Source organism: Pogona vitticeps, chromosome 5 (genome assembly GCF_051106095.1).
Source record: "Pogona vitticeps strain Pit_001003342236 chromosome 5, PviZW2.1, whole genome shotgun sequence".
Taxonomy (NCBI): domain Eukaryota; kingdom Metazoa; phylum Chordata; class Lepidosauria; order Squamata; family Agamidae; genus Pogona; species Pogona vitticeps.
The window spans coordinates 174,963,314-174,981,940 of record NC_135787.1 but is presented as its reverse complement, the minus strand read 5'-3'; the positions used below and the strand labels follow the sequence as shown (position 1 = coordinate 174,981,940).

At 42.5% G+C, this 18,627-nt stretch overlaps 1 protein-coding gene across 1 annotated transcript in view; it reads right to left on the bottom strand.

Moving 5' to 3' along the window:
- Window positions 1–18,627, bottom strand: part of CREB3L2 (cAMP responsive element binding protein 3 like 2) — a 100,872-nt gene that overhangs the window by 636 nt on the left and 81,609 nt on the right. The window contains exons 9-11 of the mRNA XM_072999942.2: window positions 5,706–5,805; window positions 3,382–3,508; window positions 1,893–2,118 (exon numbers count right to left, since the gene is read on the bottom strand). Coding sequence (XP_072856043.2) covers window positions 1,893–2,118; window positions 3,382–3,508; window positions 5,706–5,805 — 453 coding nt within the window. The remainder of the gene's footprint in view (window positions 1–1,892; window positions 2,119–3,381; window positions 3,509–5,705; window positions 5,806–18,627) is intronic.

The following is an 18,627-nucleotide window of genomic DNA, read 5'->3' as shown; positions in this document are numbered from 1 at the left end:
AGCTCCATTGCACAGCGGAAGAGTCTGAGGGAGCATTTTTAGCTCTGCAACCGGAGTTGCCTTTAACAGGGGATGCCAGAGTTTGCAAAAACCTGAAGCCATAATTCTTTTCATCTATATGGCTGCAATCCTATGCCCATTTCCACCAGGAGGTAAGCCCCACTCAACTCAGTCAGGATTCAGTGCTAAGGCCATGTCTAGAATGGCAGTTAAATGGCTAAATCAATGGATTATCATCATTTTGATTAACTTACAAAAGTATGTACAGTGGTGCCTCGCAAGACAAATTTAATTCGTTCCGTGGTTAATGTCTTGCGAAACGCATTTTCCCATAGGAATGCATTGAAATCTAATTAATGTGTTCCTATGGGCAAAAATAGTCAGAACAAAGTCAAATTTGGTTTACAAAGGGTTTATTAAGTGCTCTTTAAAGCCATACATATTGAGCAGATGATTAAAAAAAATTCAATCAAAAAACTTTAACTTTTAAAACATCATAGAAAAACATTTAAAAATCAGCAAACATGAGGCAGGAACAAAAAACAGAAAACATTTGTCTTGCGAAGCACAGCCATAGGAACATTTGTCTTGTGAGTCATCAACCCCCATTGCCAAAACCATTTGTCTTGTGAGTTTTTTTGTCCTGCGAGGCATTTGTCTTGCGGGGCACCACTGTATAATGAATCGGACAGTATATATATATTTTTTAAAAAGCACTCTCTCTTCAGAATCCTTTCTATAAAAAGAGTAGAATTTATATCTCAGTTCTATGTGAGGAAGACGGAGATGCCACTTCTTCTGTAACGCCTGCCATGACATTGTACGTGCATGTAAAAAAAAAAAAAGGTCATGTGCCATCAAGTCAATTTTGATTTATGGTGATACTTTTCATGTTTTTTCCAGGCAGAGAATACTCAAGTAAAGAAGAACTTTACCATTCCCTTCTTCCGGGAACTTCCTGAGACTGTGCAGCCTGTCCAGGACCACACTGGCCATCCCAGGTAAAGGTGTATGTTGAGTCACTGCTCCCTCACACCATGGCACTGCCTCCATTTTCTTCCTGTTCCCTAGAGCAGTGATCCCCAACCTTGGGCCTTCAGATGTTCTTGGACTACAACTCCCAGAAGCCTTCACCACCACCTCTGTTGGCCAGGTTTTCTGGGAATTGAAGTCCAAGAACATCTGGAGGCCCAAGGCTGGGGACCACTGCCCTAGAGGAGGGGCTGTTTTCATCAACTCAGTAGTCCCTTGGCAATTCTCTCCCATACCACATCCCCAGTCCAGAAAATCAAACAGACCAGTGAACTATCTACTTTTGTGCCCAAGCTTTGAGAAGTTACTTCTTTGAACTCCAGCACTGGGAATCCCACAGCCAGCGTGGCCAGGTCTGCTGGGACGGAAAGGCTTCTAAGACTAGCAGTGCAAACATTTGCCATTCTAAACCGTGATTAACGCTGGACATGAACCAGTTCATCCCAGTTCATAAAACCAACAGCACAGATACTGCTGCTCCTCTCCCCTATCTCCTCTGGGCTCAAACAGTCACTCACCAGGCCCACCTTGCTTGTTTTTTTTTCTCACCTCATCAACTGATCTTTCAGTCCTGGCAACAGCTCAGGCTTCTCTGCCCTGCCCTCTTGGCTGATCTCTCACTCAGACAACAGGGTGGGGCAGAGAAATCTATGCTCTTGCTTGTGACTGGGAGATTAGCCAAGGAGGTGGGGGAAAAAAACAAGCAAGCTGGGTCCAGTGAGTGGCTGTTTGAGGCAGAGGAGATGGAGGAGGGGAGCAGCAGCACCTGTGCTGCCGCCTTTATGAAATGGGATGAACCAGGACGAACCGGTTCATGCCCTGGTGGCTCCCACCTCTGACCCCCACCCCCACTTGCTCACCTGTGTGGCTGTAGCTCCACCAGTACAGCTTTCTCTAGCCTTGTCTCATTAGCTATCGTGATCTCTGTGACTTCATCATCATGGGACCTTGATGCAGACTCCAGAGACAAGGCTGGATGCTTAGAAGGCTCCAGGTGCCTGTCCCAGCTGCTGCTGCTGCTATCTAAGAAATGGTGCTCCTCCAGCGGGGGAGCCCCATCATAAATCAGCAGGCTCCTTGACCTCACTGTAAAGAAGGGGAAAAAAGAGAGGTGTGGCAAAAAAATGATAAGATTCAGAAATGACGAAGAATCAGAGAAATTAGTTAGAGATTAATTAGAAATTAATCAGAGAAATTAGATAGTCCTTGACTATCATGCAGTTACTTACTTGGTGGGCAAAGATTTTGCTCAGAAACTCTTTCAAAGCTGCTTTCTACTATGGTCCATTGAGACCAACTTTCCCATACTTTGGGAAAGTATACAGTGGTACCTCGCTAGACAGTTACCCCGCATGACAGTTTTTTTGCTAGACATTCACTTTTTGTGAACGCTATAGCGCTTCGCAAAACAGTGATTCCTATGGGGGAATTTTGCTGGACAATGTTTGGTCCCTGCTTCGCAAACCAATTTTCGCTATACTACAATTTTGACAGCTTCCTCTATGCTCACAAAACAGGCGTTTTCGGGACCTAAGCTTCGCAAGACAGTGATGTAAACAGCTGATCCGTGGTTCGCAAAGCGGCTTTCCTATGGCTGATCTTCACTAGACAACGACAATTCTTCCTCATTGGAACGCATTAAACAGGTTTCAATGCATTCCAATGGGGAAATGCTTTTCGCTAGACAATGATTTTGCTAAATAGCGATTTCAGTGGAACGGATTCTCATCGTCTAGCAAGGCACCACTATACTCCTAGGGTATCAAACCACTTATCCCATCAACCCAGGCAGCATGTCCATTGCTGAATGAAGATTTATTTATTTTATTTATTTAAAATATTCATTTGCTGCCATTCTCCCTAAAGGATCCAAGGTGGCTTACAGTATTAAAAGAAACAAGGGTAAAAGCTAAATAATAAATCATTACAGTATTTTAAAAAGCATTAAACAGATACCATATTAAAACTCAGAAGAGCAATGTTAAAAACACAAGTAAAACAACAGGATAAATTAGTTCCTTTAAAAAAATTCCCCTGGCTCAACCAGCCATTTAGAGGAAAGCCTGGCTGAAGAGAACGGTCTTTGCCGCACTCAGACGGACAGCAAAGATGGGGCCAGCCCTAGAAAAATAGTATCCTTCTCTCCTTATGAACATCAAAATCTAATTCTTCCCCAAGCCACCATTCTTGGAATAGGCTACAGTTCCCATCATTCCTGACTGTTGCTCATGGTGGTGGCAATGGTGGGATTTGTAGTCTTCCAACTTTAGAGCACCCAGGCTTGGTGAAAGGTTTGTTTAAGAGTCAAATAACTATTGAATCAGAGGCAGGTGGGGAATTTTCACTCACCAATAGAGGCTGCATATGACTCTGGTGTGGAATGCTGGCTTGGCAGTACAGCCTTTGTGACGGAGGAATCAGGCCCATAAATCTGGGAGAAGCTGCCAAAAGTAATGGCGAAGCATAATACGACCACCTAGCAGAAACAACAACAACAAGGGATGTACAGGATATTTCATCATCACGGCCAAGCACATAATGTGGCCAAGTTAGGATCGCTCCAGAAGTTTGACTCCTTCACCAAAAGTCTGAAACAGGATAATGGCTTCTTAACACACTAACACAAATTAATCAGTCACTTATCATTCAGCACAATAGCCTTCTGTATTTTCTGGGTGTTCAGAGCCACTCCATCAAAAACTTTTTCATTGCTTTACAAAGTAATGCAAGTTCAAAGTAGAAAAAGCAGCAAGGACAGCTTCACTGGGGAGTTCTTGCATTGAATCACAGATTCTTATAGTACTTGGTGCCTGGCTGTTCATAGTAAAGCAGTTGTCACTGGTAATAATTCTGCATTTAAATTCACTTCTGCTCCTCTCTCTGTCTCCCATTCCTAACTGAAGCATTACATATATATGAGTTTGAAGCCTCAAAATGATATTCCATGCAGCGAAGAAAGTGGGCTGTATGTGTCTCCAGCTATAATAAATCCGCTAATCTTAAGGGTGCTTCACCATCCCTTTTAAAATTAGTATTAAGCAGAGGATGTTTGGTTCTCTTGCTCTGCCCTGAGTTCTATTCAATGCTGGTAACTAAAAACAGAGTTGCGGCAAAGAATCAGCAGAACAGGAGACACGTCAACATTAGTATGACAATCCCAGAAGCTCTGCAACCTTTCTGCTCAGATGAGCGCCTTGCTCACAAAACTTGAAAAGGTAAGAAATCCGTCTCGGCAAGACTAGACTGTGACGTGAATCTCAATGCTGTTTCATAACACCACCATAGGCGCGTCCAAGGCTACACGTGCCAATGGCCACGCATGCAACGTGAAAAGCAACTTAGCAGGAAATATTGGGGAAAGGGAGGCTTATGCAAGGAGAGAATGATAGGAAGACAGAAAGTAATTGCTTGCTATAGAAAGGGAATGATCATTTTAAAGCAATTTTTCCTATTGGATTAATACAGAAAGGAAAGGGAAGCACATCCAGAATTCATCCATTGTATAAAGCCAACCTACAGGCAAATGGTACAGCTTTCCTGGGATAATGTTACTTCATAATGCAGCTGATGGATTCATGCATTTGAAGGCTCTTCCCAAAGAAAGCTAGCACATCAAGAAGGATTCCTCCTTGCACCCCTACTTGGCTAGCAGGGTTTTTTTAAATCAACTTTTTTTAGATGAGATAGAATTGAAATTCTGCCTATGCTGTCTTTTATTTTTACTTTTTTTTTTTTTTACGGAGACACACTACCATGTATTTCTGGAAAGAAGAAATGAGTACAAGCAGTATAAGACAATTATATTTGGGAGAGTGAGGGACAAGAGAAAAGGAGATAAGCAAAATTGATGTAGCAATTTTCTTCCCTGAGATTGGCTTTTTCTGAGCTAAAGTCTCCGGGCTTTCTCTGTCCAACTACATAGGAAAGCAAAGGCTACCATGATGAGCACTGCATTCCAGGCATCCAGCCAGGATGAATGGTGGCCCTCTAACTGCACATTCTCATGGGTGTCATGACTTGTTAGTGTGCTTCGCACAAAACAGAATGGCTCAGAACTAACGAGACTTTCTCCCAGAGTTGGACGGAGATGAGTAAGGTTACTGTTTTGAACTGGAACTCCCAGAATGCTTCAGCCAGTGTGAACAGGGTCCATAAACAATCATCAGGTTGTGGATAATGCATTAAGAAATAGAATTCCCCATCTTTTCTCCCTGATATGCACAAAGGCACTGAAACTGGCATCTCTTGGTCTTAATAGGGATCCCTCACCTCCAAATCTAAGAAGAGGGCACCCCTACCCACCCCAGTACAGGCACAGGCCTTCTACAGCCATAGCTAAAACAAGTCACATAAGCAAAACATGATGAAGAAACCCAATCAAAGAGGCAAAGAGGACTTCAACTCTTTGCCCATCTCCAAGGGTCCGGATCCAGGTTTCTTCTCCCTGCCCCTGGCATTTATATTTTTAAAACCACACACTCCCCCCCCCCAATTGCACAAGTGGTGTCATGTCTATATTGGTCCACAAACGGGTGGAGAAAGTGCCACTCGGGGATGTGAGGAAGGCAGGGTATTCAATCAATAAGTGCAGCATGTTGATCTCTGTAGTCCACCACACCCTGCTGTTGACCAAATAAGGTTTCTAAGGAGAAAGGGAGATGGGAGACACTCACCATAAGACAGGTCCCCGTCTGTGTGCTGGCAGCTTTACATGAGCGGGACACTTTCCCAGCCACCATGGCTTGGAGCCTCTGTAACTGTTGCAGGAGTGTTCTGAAAGGAGTGAAGGGCAGCAAGGATCAGTACAAATCCAGTGATTGAAAGAGGTCAGGAGAGTTAGGCACTAGACTGGCCCAAAGGCCAACCAGACACTAATAATCATCTTAGAACTTCTGGGCTGGAAGGGACCCTATGGATCCTCCAGTCCAGCCCAGTCAAGGAAGCACAGCGGGGAACTGAACCCCCAACCTCTGGCTCCGTAGCCAGAGGCCTCAACCACTGAGCTATCCAGCAGTCCTGCTTGAGTAAAAAAAAAAAAAAAGACAGCAAGTGGGCCAAGAGTGTGACAGTGTTATTCCTCAGCAAGCCCCAATGATAAGGATATTGCACAATACTAGATGTAATATACAGCTAACAAACCTAATAGTCACTGATAGACTTAGCCTCACTGAGTTTGCTGATTCCCCTTTTAAAGCTGCCCAAGCTGGCTACCATCTCTACAGCCTGCAGACTCAAATTCTGTAATGCAATTACGGAACGTGTGATAGAAGCAGCCTTTCTCTGTGTCTCTCTTTTCTATCACTCCGACTCTGTCCTTCTGGCTCTGTCAGATTTATGGGATATTTTAAGATTTCAATTCACTGAGACCTGTCAGTAATGCTACACACTCACCCACACAGAATAAAGCGGAGAGACAGACCTGGTACTTGGAGTGGATCAAGCAACTATAAGTGAGTGGGAATCACAGGGCCTGTGGGCCATTTTAGCAGCCCACAAGCTGAATTTGTGCACCCACCGCCCAAGAAAACCATGTCACTGAATTTGGATGGAAAACTGTGCCACAGAATTCCAGTAACAACTCAGGGAAAAGTTTGTTCAAAGCAAACATTTTTGTATTGCTCTGAATGGCTCGTTGTTGTGGTATTGCAGCAGCCAAAAGCTAAAATGCATTTAACGCAAGCAAAAAAACAAGCATTTAGCTTGCCTGAAATGTACTGTAGACATTTGGTGTGGGAATCCAGATGCAAACTTGCTTGCTTTAAATTAAACTTTCTCTAGTTTCCACTACGTTTTGGTTGTGGTAGATACTAAACATATAATAATTGTGTACTGTCAAGTCGGTTCCAACGTATAGCAATCTTTCTCTGGACTGTCTAGATATAAAGCAGTGGTTCCCAATCTTGAGTAAACCAGGTGTCCAAGAAGCTTTCACCACCAGCTTTGCTGGCCCCAAGAGTTCAGGGCCAGCAAGGCTGGTGATAAAGGCTTCCGGGAATTGCAGCCCAAGAACATCTGATTGGGTTCCAAGATTGGGAACCACTGGTATGAAGTATTCAGAAGGAGTTTACTAGTGCCTTATTCGGAGGCACAGGGGATATTGAGACCATGTAGTTTGCCCAAAGCCACATGGACTGGCTGTTCTCCTTCAAGGTACACTGAAGTGATCAACTGGGTGGCTTCAATTCAGTGAGCTATTCTGCCAAAAAAAAAAAAAAAAAAAAAAAAAAAACTTGGGTGGGTGGGGATTTTGTCCATCCTCAACCTATGTAATGCATGAGGTGTATGAAGGTCTTTACAGGTTTATTCTTAAGGGGAAAATGGAAAATTGATTGCATTATACAGTGGTGCACAGATGCCATACTTAAAATGCAATACATAATGTTTTCTTAACACCAGCACTTTTTAAACAAAGCCCATTCGTATAACCTGTGAAATATGTGAAAAGGTATATATACAGTGGTGCCTCACACAACGATGTTAATTGGTTCCAAAAAAATCAACGTTGTGTGAAACATCGTTCTGTGAAACACCATTTCCCATAGGAATGCATTGAAAACCGGTTAATCCGTTCCAATTGGAACGGATTGCCGTCTTTAAGGGAAAAAACCCATAGGAAACATCGTTGAGTGAAACAATGTTTCCTCCATTGGAATGTATTGAAGCCGACTCAATACATTTCAATGGCTTTGCGAAGTCTGTTTTTGCTCATTTAAAAGTGCCTTACAATGTTTGGAACAGGTTTCAAATGCTTGCAATTGTTAGCCCACCTTCTGAACCCTATGCAAACTTAATTTGGTGTTGTTCTGAGTCGTCCTTAATTTTTGGTGATTTTTTGTTTTCCCTATTTAAATGCATTGAACTGTCCATTCAATTGATTTAAATGGGGAAAATAAAAAAATCACCAAAAATTAATGAAGACTCAGAACAAAACCAAATTAAGTTTGCACATGTTTCACAAGGTGCACTATGGAATCCAAGCATTTAAAACAGGTTTCAAACATTTTAAGACACTTTTAAATGAGCAAAAAGGGACATTGTTAAGTGAAATTCCCCCATAGAGAACATCGTTAAACGATGGGGGAAATTCCTCAAAAAAACCCATCGCTGTGTGAATTCATCGTTGTATGAAGCAATCGTTGTGCGAGGCACCACTGTAATAGCATTTAAAAAGAGAAAAGAGAGAATACGCTTTTCAAAGCTCAGATGTGGGACATGCATCTCTCAAAGTATCTTTGTGGCTGGATGTACATATGTCTGTCTGTCTTTTTTAAACTCACCTCTAATTAGGGTCTAAACAAATTCAAGGACTCTGGAAGTTTGGCCTTAAATTAGTACACTGAATGCTCCCAGCAGAGATCTAAGTAGACCAACAGAACATTCTCTTAAATTTATTATGTAACATGGCACTCAGGAGACGCTGAATTCTATTTTATTTTTAAATGTGGGTGTCCTGTTCCTTATCTTCATTTTTTTCCCCCGAAGCCCAGGCTTCACACTCTCACCAAGCAAGGCAACTTGAAGTACACAATACCCTTTCATAGCTAGAGACTTAAGTACACGTTATGAGCAAATTTATGTAATGGAGCTCAAATTCTAGGTTTTTATTTTATTTTTTTTAAGAAAAGAAAGAAAAGCAACTTGGAGGATTACCTTCTCCCCTTTTTTTGAAGTACAAAAGAGACAAAGAGCAAATTAGAGAAATGGGGGAGAGAGAGAGAGAGAGAAAGGAGAGGTGGTGTTCAATCTGTTCCCTACTTGCTTTTTCACTGCTCCATCCACGCTCATAGCTCCCGCAGCACCACCTCTGCTGTTCCTGCAGAGCTTAAAATGTGTCTTTCCCTGTGTTTTGATCTTGTGTGGGCAATTTGAAATGGAAAAATAGTGGGTGTGAGAGGAATATGTGGCCCTCAACTTTGGTACTCAAAACTGCTGCTAAATCTGCTTTCTTTAGATCTATTTGTTTGTTCATTTAAAATATATGTCTCCCACATTGGGATTTCGTTCCACTCAATGGCACATAAAGCTTAATGAACTTTTCTATCACTCTTCCACAACCTGGCACCCTCCAGATGTAATGGAATGCAATCCCCATTGTCTCCCATCACCCACACAAGTTAATCCAACACATCTGCGCGTTTTCTGCTGTCAAGTGGGTAACGACTTAGAGCAGTAGAGGCAAACCTTTTTCGGCTTGAGTGCCCAAAATGACGGAGCAGGGAAGAAACCAGTGGCCACCGTGCCGCCCGGCAGACCAGAACCAGAACCAGAAGTGGCAGTTTCAGGGGGAATCATGGGGACGGACAGGAAGTTAAAGGACCCAGAACAGGTAGAGAAAGGGGGAATCCCAGCTGCAGCCACTTTGAAAGGTCTGTCGCCACAAGAAAGGGTTTCACGTGCCAGCTGTGGCATGAATGCCATAGGTTCGCCATCACTGATTTAGAGCAACCATAGTAGAGCTTTCAAGGTAAGTGAGATATTTAAATGAGAGGTTTTACCAGTTCCACTCCCTCAGTGAGTTTCCATGGCCGAGTGGGGATTTGAAGCCTGTTCTCCAGAGTCCTAGTCTGACCCTCTATCCTAATCACCACACTGGGAATCCAACACATCTGGATTGCCCTAAATGTTGGAAGAGGTATAGCTCACTGAAAATGCTGAGATAACAAGCTGCTATATAATGAAACTGGTAGAAAGGAATCCATCAAGATGATCGCCATGCTCACCACTTGTACTACCTTTGCTGAACAATATACAGTATCTGACATCAACGGATGCCTACTCAGCCAAGCCTGGACAGTGGGGCAGGAGACACAAGCCAGGGCCCTGTTCATGTAAACCACTTATGCAACAATCTGCTGCACAAGACGTTTGATATTTTGATAGCTTGGAGAAAGAGGCATCCAATAGCAAGCTGCAATAGAAGACAGTCCCATTGGTCTCCACGGGTCCTCTTTGGGAAGACCAAGCCAGCTGGAAGACTGAGCAGAACTCATTCTGTAGGATTCTGGCCAACACCTCTTCCCTTGTTTCCTCCTCAAAGCTCAGGGTGTTCTGAGCACCTCCAAGGTTAAAAGGGCAAAGTCAGAGGTAAGACACTATGCCTTCCATACACCCTCTAAGCAAAAATCAGAGGCTCTGAGCAGCAGCCTAAAAGCATTATGTGATTGCCTCCCCACCCACCCACCTACCCCCTCTGTCCTATGTGGAGACTTTCTGCACCTCCCATTTGAAAAATGGAGAGATTTTATTTTTATGGGTGTGGAGCTTTTTGTTTGTTGCCTGTCCCCCCCCCCCATTCCACAGCATTACATAACAGGAAATACAGTATTCCAACTGAAGATGGCCAGTTCCATTCCAGCCATCTCTCAGTTAAACAGGACCAGAGAGCAGCAGGTGATAGGAAAGACCCTCCATCTGAAGCCCTGCAGAATCACATCCAGCCAGAATTAACATGAGGACGGGCTTGATGTATAGGCAACCTGCTCTGGGATACGGCAGCTTCCGACATTTCTAAACTACTCAAGGACATTAATTGAATCAATAAGAAGAAACCAAGATGACAACTCACATGCCCAACTGTGGTTGCCCTACACATTATGGCATAAAAGTTCTTTTAAACTTTTAATGCTGCATTTAGACAGTAGATAAGTCAAGGTCAAAAGAGTTACTTTCCTATAGAGACGACTCTCTTCCCATTTATTAATAACAGCTTATTTTGGCAACTACATCCTGAAAATGGAATGGGCGGTGGTGGATTGGGTGAGAAGTCATTTTAAAAAGAGAGAAAAAGCTGATGAGAAACTAAAAGGCTGCAGATATACTTCTTTGCTGAAGGTCACCAAGGAGTTGAGAAAGCAAATGTGCTCGAAGTTAAAGACTATAATGCTGAGGTCCTGATCGAGTGTGGCTGAAGAAATGCCATCCTTACAATCTAAACACTCTTTGTAGGTGCTGTTCAATTAAAGAATAGTCTCTGGGCTGTCATGTGTGCTTCTGCATGCATTTCTCTTTCCCTTGCCATTAGACGCAGAGCCATTTCACAGCTCTGCTACATGAAGAATCTCCCACTCTTCCATTTAACTTTTTCATTTCGCTCCTGCTGGTGTGATTGGGGAGGTGCAAATAACAGAATGAAGATAGCCCCCAGCTCCAAGAGCTACAACGAATGCTCAACAAGCAAGACCAACATTATCCCCTTCATAGTGAGTCATGGCATTAGATAGGATGACATGGGTTTAGTTTTCTTTTCAGGAGTTGCTGAATAGCTTAGGTATAGTCACAGCCAAAACAGTCTAGCCTATTTTGCATGGTCATCGTGTGGATAAAATGGGATAATATCAACTACTAACACATCCAATTCTTTAAAGTGTTCACTGTGGTACTACAGGTCTTAGAATTGGATATGACTTAAAAGATCATCCAGCTGAGCCCTTGCCAATAAAGGACTCTAGAACTAAACATTAGGAAGGACCTCTTGGCAGTATGAACTGATTAATAATAGAACAGGTCATCCCAATAAGTGCTGCCATCTCATTTAATGATAATTTTTAAAGGAGACAATGCTACCTCCTTAAAGGCCCAACCTATCAGGGATGCTGTACAGTGGATCTCCTGCATGAAGAGGGGGTTGCACTATATTAGTGGTCGTCAACCTTGGTATCTTAAACATAATTGCCCAAAAAGCCTGAGCCCCACCATGACAAAAACAAGATAGCCACCTTTCTTCAGCAGGATGTTTGTTTAGAATCTGAATAGCTGGGTGGGTTGAGTATCTGGCTTAGGAGCCAGAGGTTGAGATCTTTATTTCCCACTGGGTCTCCTGTGAGTAGAACCAGCCTGTGTGGCCTCGGACAAGCTTCACAATCTAAGGATGCTCCCAGAAGACAGGAATGGTAAATAATTTCTGAGTACTCTCTACCTAGAAACCCTGGGAAGGGTCATCAGAAGACAAAATTGACTTGGCTGCACACTATTATTATTAAATTAATCTATTATATTAATCATTTATGCTAAGTTGGTAGGCTGAGAAAACTGGAGGTCCAGCCAAAGTTGCTGTTTTCATATCAAAAAGTTACAGGTGGACCATCCACAGCGAGCAGGTTTGGTACAAAATGGTCCATCTTAGTCTTGGTTATGAAATGCCTGCATCTCACCTGGACAACCTTTGAGCCCCATCTAGTCCAACAGTTGAAGATCACTGGACTAGATGATATTTGAAACATCTTCCAACCCATTCTATGGTTCTATGATCCATGGCTCCTTGAAACCATGGAAGTAAATTGTCATCAACAACTACAAGGAACTGAGAAACACGTACCAAGAAGGGAGAGGCAAGAGACAGCAGAGGTGTAGGCAAGATGATTCTAAAAAAAAACCCCTGCCTTCATCAATCTAGTCCAGGAGGAGGAGGCCAGCTGATTGATTTGAGTCTGATTTTTCCACAACTTCAAAACAGGGATCAGTAAATCTTGAGATGTTCTATACATTCATCGCCTTTACACTCTCCCACACACTGCTCTTATGGAAGATGTTGTTTTAGAGAAAATCACTGCTATATTTTTATCGCTTCCAAGCTAGAATTCATGTTTTGTCTGCTTGCTGCTTGCTTTTATTTAAAAGTGTACACAATCACCCCCAAGGAATGACAAACTGTAGGAATTAAATAGGATGAGTTACAAGCTCTGTGTCTCATTGGAAATGTTTCATTTAGGCTCTGACAATATCCATTCCCACTTAATAGAAGATATACAGGTTCTGTGCCAGTTTTTGTTTTTCGAAGGTAACAGTAATGTAAATCAAAATATGTGCATGTACGTAAGGAAGCCCATAGGAAGTACAAGGGTGATGCTTACCCCCTCATAAACCCATATTTTTATTCCAGTGTCATCAAACAGATGCATTGTGCTTTAGTGGAACATGCTATGCACATGAACTAAGCTAAAATTCCACTACATACCTTTTTCTCCATAATTTCGACAGACATTTGTGTGTATGCATATTTCTTTACATATAGGTTGAACAAAACAGTTTGAACATCCCTTCACCTCTTTCTCTTGTTCCCTCTTTCTCTCTCCCATCCCTTCCACACTCACAAACCACAACAGATGACTTCCTACTCTGACAATAAGGACACATGAAAGGAAAAGGTCCAAAACAGCCCAGCTGTGGAAACACCCAATTTGGAAAACCAATGTCTTAAGAAGTAGTCTGTATCATAGATGTGGTGGCAGACCTTTCAAAAGAATTTAAATGTTACTCTAACAGCCTCACTAGAACAACCAGTTCTGGCTAGTTCCCCTCAGCCAATCTGCAGGTACCTTTCCTGGATTCTAAATATGTAGCTGCCAAAGAACAGACCCTTCAGAACGTAAGCTAAGCTTTCTTCTCACAAAAAACAATACCACCCTGAAAGCACCAATCTCATCTGATTTTTAGAAACCAAGTAGGCTTACACCTGGTTGGTATCTAGTGATGAAAGAACACCAGGTAATACCAGGGATAATCAAGTATTGCTAGAAAAGAATCCTGACTGGAAACCTGGATAGATGCTGCCCATCAGAGTTGACAATGTTGGGGTAAGTGGACCAAGAGTCTGACCAGCACAAGGCAACATCCTATATTCCTATGAATCTAGGTTGTTTTCCTCCCATATGATCCTGCTTCCAGAAGTATGAGTTCCTCTTACATGTACCACCTTCCTAGACCCGTGAGGCTGAGAGAGACATAAAATAGATAACACTAGGGAAACACTATGTATCAGCACCCAGTCTGTGAAATTCTCTCCCCAGTGACTTTAGGTTGGCTCTTTCACTACAGGCCTTTAGACAGCTGATAAAGCGAAATGACAAACTTTCACTGATTAGTGTTGTTTCTTGATGTTAAAAAGGCTATCCCATTTTACTACAATATCTGCGTTTCACCTGCCTTATTTTTGCTTGTATGCCTTCTGCATTTTTTAAAATGCTTCTCTGTTAACATCTTAACTTGAAGACTCACAAATTGGACAAACAATTCAGAAGCACATGGAATAATGTACATAAAATCAAGACTTTGGCTAGAGGGGTTGATAGATCCTAAGTGTATACAACTGAGACACTAATTTTAGAGTAGGAGTGAGCAAAGTGGGATCTTCCAGATGTTGTTGGAATGCAACTCTCATTAGCTGTAGTCAACTTAGCTAATGGTTAGAAATGCTAGAAGTTCAGTAACATCCGTAGGGCTGAACTTATTCCATCTATGGTTTTGAGGCTCATTTGCTAGGAAGAGCATTAAGTCGGTATTTACTGGAGACAAAGAACCAAGTCTTCCTAATTTCCCTTGGATGCAACTATTAAAGCAGAACTAAGTACTTCCCTTCTAGTGTGCAAAACCCTCATTCCAGATCTGGTGATTTTAGGCTCCAGCTGCTTCTATAGTTGATGTCCCAAGCTTGGTTCCTCAGACTGAGAAAGTCTTGCACAAAGGGATTCCCACTGGGGCATCAGATTGGCCACCATGGGAACAGAATGTGGAGCTAGATCTGGTCTGGTCCAGCAAGATTACTTTAGTGTTCTTAAACCAGTCATGCATACCTATCTCTCCTAGTTTGCAGATACTCAAAGTATCTACAATGTCCTTAAGTTATTTCAGAATCAGATCCATGTGTCACAAGCTTGAGGATATTCTACAAGTCCTCAAAAGATTCCACAGGGATTGTGGCTAACCTATCTTTCTATTTCTGTTACAAGCAGTCACTTGATGCCCTACAGAAATGTTACCAAGAGCAGCACAACATTTAAAGGGAACTGCATCATCTCAACCTACATCTCCCTGGGTAACAGTGAAAAGGAAGATACTCTAAAAAAGGGTATTGCCTGACAGTTCCTTCATTTAGTTCACCAATTACATAACAGATGCCTCGTTTAAAATTTTTAGTCTAATTGTTCCTTTTAAGAACCAACTCAAGACAAAAACATTAAAATATCTGTGGGAAGCTACTTCTATTTCTCCTTGTGTCCTCCACCAAGTTTCAATGTACATTTATTTACATTGTTTATCCTTGGTCTTCACCCAAATAATTTCCACTCAGAAAAGACCATTGTGTATATAATTATTTTGTGCACTGAAATAACTGATTTTATGGAGTTATTGTTACAATATGTGTGCAACAGCAAGACTGTTTTTAATAGGCTGGGGATATTTCTTTCTTGCTTACACCAACAATTAATAATTGCATCTATTGAACTGATTCCAACTCAGGGTGACCCTTTTCAATGTTTTCTAAGTACAGTGAACCCTCTACTTATGGAATTAATCCGTATTGGAACGGTGGCTGCAGGTCAAAAAGTCTATAGGTCAAGTCTCCATTGACCTACAATGCATTGAAAACTGATTAATCCGTAACCAGCCGTTTTTGTTCCATTTTTGTTCCATTTTGTTTTTTCTGGTCTGTAGGTCGATTCTCCAGCTGCAAGTTGAACCTAAAATTCAAAAACTTGAAAAGTCTGTAAATCGAGCCGTCTGTAAGTCGAGGGTCCACTGTATAGAGTCCTCAGGAGTGATTTACATTCCCTTTTCCTGGGGCCACTAGAACTATGCAGCTTGCCCAAGGCTACAAAGACTGGCTCCTTCGCTTAGGAGGCACAGTGAGGAACTGAACTCTAAACATTTCTCAATTTCTTCTCAACAGAAGACTAACTCACTGTGCTATCCAACCAGCTTTCGTACTAGGGATGGGCAACATGCAGGTTGTGGTCTCCATGAGACTCTCTACCCACAGTGAACTTTCTGCCATACTGCCACATGTTTAGGTGGCACGCTGGCAGAAAGCTACTCCCAGCAATTTTACTTCATAATATACTAATGGTTCGTTTTAGTTTAGTTTAGTTTGCAAGGTTGCAACTGTCATGCTGCCCAAACAGTCTAGCACAGCAGAAAATCTAGGGGATTTAGTGAAAACCACCATGGTTCCCCAATGTTGGAGACCGTCTTCCTCTGGCTTATACAATTCTCTGTGCAGTTAAGAGATATACTGATGAGCAATTTCATAGAGGTGATTACTTTGTTCCAGGTTTTAGCCTGAAGTTTACAGGAGCTACCCAGGGCGTGGAACCTCTTTTGGGAAACAAAATCCAGCACTTTGGATAGCTCCTGTAAATGTTAGACTACAATCTAGATCAGGCTTGTCCAACCTGCGGCCCAAGGGCCGCATGCAGCCCAGGTCGGCTCGTAATGCGGCCCAGTGCAATTTTTTATTTTTAAAGAAATTCCAAAGTTTCAAGTTACACTGCCGCCACTTGCGGCCGGAATACGTCACAACGGTAGAGAGGAAGAGAGGGAAAGAAGGAAGGAGCAGGAGGGAAGGGGAGAGGGGGGCTGTGTGACGGCATTGCGCCATCCCTGTCAATAGGTGGACCCCCTCCCGGCCCCATAAAGCCACCGGAGTTGAAGCTGTCAGCCTCTTCTGTCCGAGATCCCAGCTGCCGGCAAGAGCACCTGGAGTGGGGCTGTGGAGGACGGCTAGGGCTTCCCCCCCATGCGGCCCAAACCAAATTTATGTGTGGCCCAAACCAAAATTTTCATCTTCTAATGTGGCCCAGGGAAGGTGAAAGGTTGGACACCCCTGATCTAGATGGACTCACTGCCCCTGTGAAACTGGAGTCACCAGCCCCACAGGGGCACATATGAATGCAGCTGGAATGGACATCTATCAGAATGACGATGTATAGAAAAAGGAAGAAATAAACAAAAGAAATTCAAACTCTTAATTACTTTGCCATTGCTAGAAATTCACAGGTATTTCTCCACCTTATTCTGTGTAAAGAATGACTAAAATATATTGATGTTTTTTAATCCACAGCTTGATTGATGGAAATATTTGATATAGAGGAAAATAACTTGAAAATTATATTCCATATTTTTAAATAATCTCAAGAGTGAAATCTATGTTGTTTTAATTGGAATGGGACACAGCAGAGATGAAAAAAATGAAATCAGAATGTTTTTGCTGTCAGATCCCTATCCCAAAACATATTAAGGTGGTCAACTAAGTAATGTTCACCAATTATTATCTTAAACATTAAACAAACTTTCACACTGTGAAGCCTCAATGTAGTCCCCTTTTCAGGAACCCAAAGGGAGGGAACAATTTCTGTCCAGGCAGTGTAAAAAAGGTAATACCCACTGTTAAAAAGAGAAGCTATTACTAATATTAATATTTTCCTAACTGATTGAAAACTATGGCATAGAGAGTCTAAATATTTTAAAGTACCCAAACAATTTGGTTCTAGGCTTTGAGTTCTTCGACATATCAACACTTATGCCAAGGGAACACAATCAGCTACATTATGTAGCATCACGTGGGCCTAAAGCCCACATGAAGCTACTTCCCACATCCAGCAGAGTCCTCCTGACTGACAGTCAGCAGTTCTCTGGGATCTTATACAGATCCATCATATCAACTCCTATTAGATCCTTCTTTGTTCTTAAGATGGGAATACTTAGGAAGTGGAATCACCTGCATGCAAAGCATGCACTCTATCATTGCATCCTTTCTTCCATTGAGAAGAACTAGCAGGTAAACAGGGCTTCACCTGCTTTTACTGTTGGGTTCTACCACTCAACCAGACTACAAAACCAGAAGCTCAATAGATTGGGGAGAAGCCACATGAAAGGTTATTCGCAGTATTTCCCAAGTGCTAAGCACCTACTTCTTCTTCCCAGCATCTCTTCTGCCTCCACATTGTTGTTGTTGTTTAGTTGTTAAGTGGTGTCTGACTCTTCATGACCCCATGGACCAGAATATGCCAGGCCCTCCTGTCTTCCCTTGCCTCCCAGAATCTGGTCAAATTCGTGTTGGTAGCTTTGATGACACTGTCCAACCATCTCGTCCTCTGTTGTCCCCTTCTCCTCTTGCCTTCACACTTTCCCAACATCAGGGTCTTTTCCAAGGAGTCTTCTCTTCTCATGAAATGGCCAAAGTATTGGAGCCTCAGCTTCAGGATCTGTCCTTCCAGTGAGCACTCAGGGTTGATTTCCTTCAGAATGGATAGCTTTGATCTACTTGCAGTCCAGGGGATTCTCAATAGTCTCCTCTAAAACCACAGTTCAAAAGCATCAATTCTTCGGTGGTCAGCCTTCTTTATGGTCCAGCTCTCACTTCCATATATCACTACAGGAAAAACCATAGCTTTGACTATGCGGACCTTTGCCGGCAAGGTGATGTCTCTTTTTAAAATGCTGTCTAGGTTTGTCATCGCTTTCCTCCCAAGAAGCAAGCATCTTTTAATTTTATGGCTGCTGTCACCATCTGCACTAATCATGAAGCCCAAGAAAGTAAAATCTGTCATTGCCTCCATATCTTCCCCTTAAGGTGATGGGACCAGTGGCCATGATCTTAGGTGTTTTTTTTTATGTTGACCTTCAGACCATTTTTATGCTCTCCTCTTTCACTCTCATTAAGAGGTTCTTTAATTCCTCCTCACTTTCTGCCATCAAAGTGGTATGGATTTGGTCTCTAGTTACTCTGCTCCTTCGAAATCCAGCGTGTACTTCTGCGAGTTCTCCATCCACATACTGCTGAAGCCTGCCTTGGAGGATTTTGAGCATAACCTTGGTAGC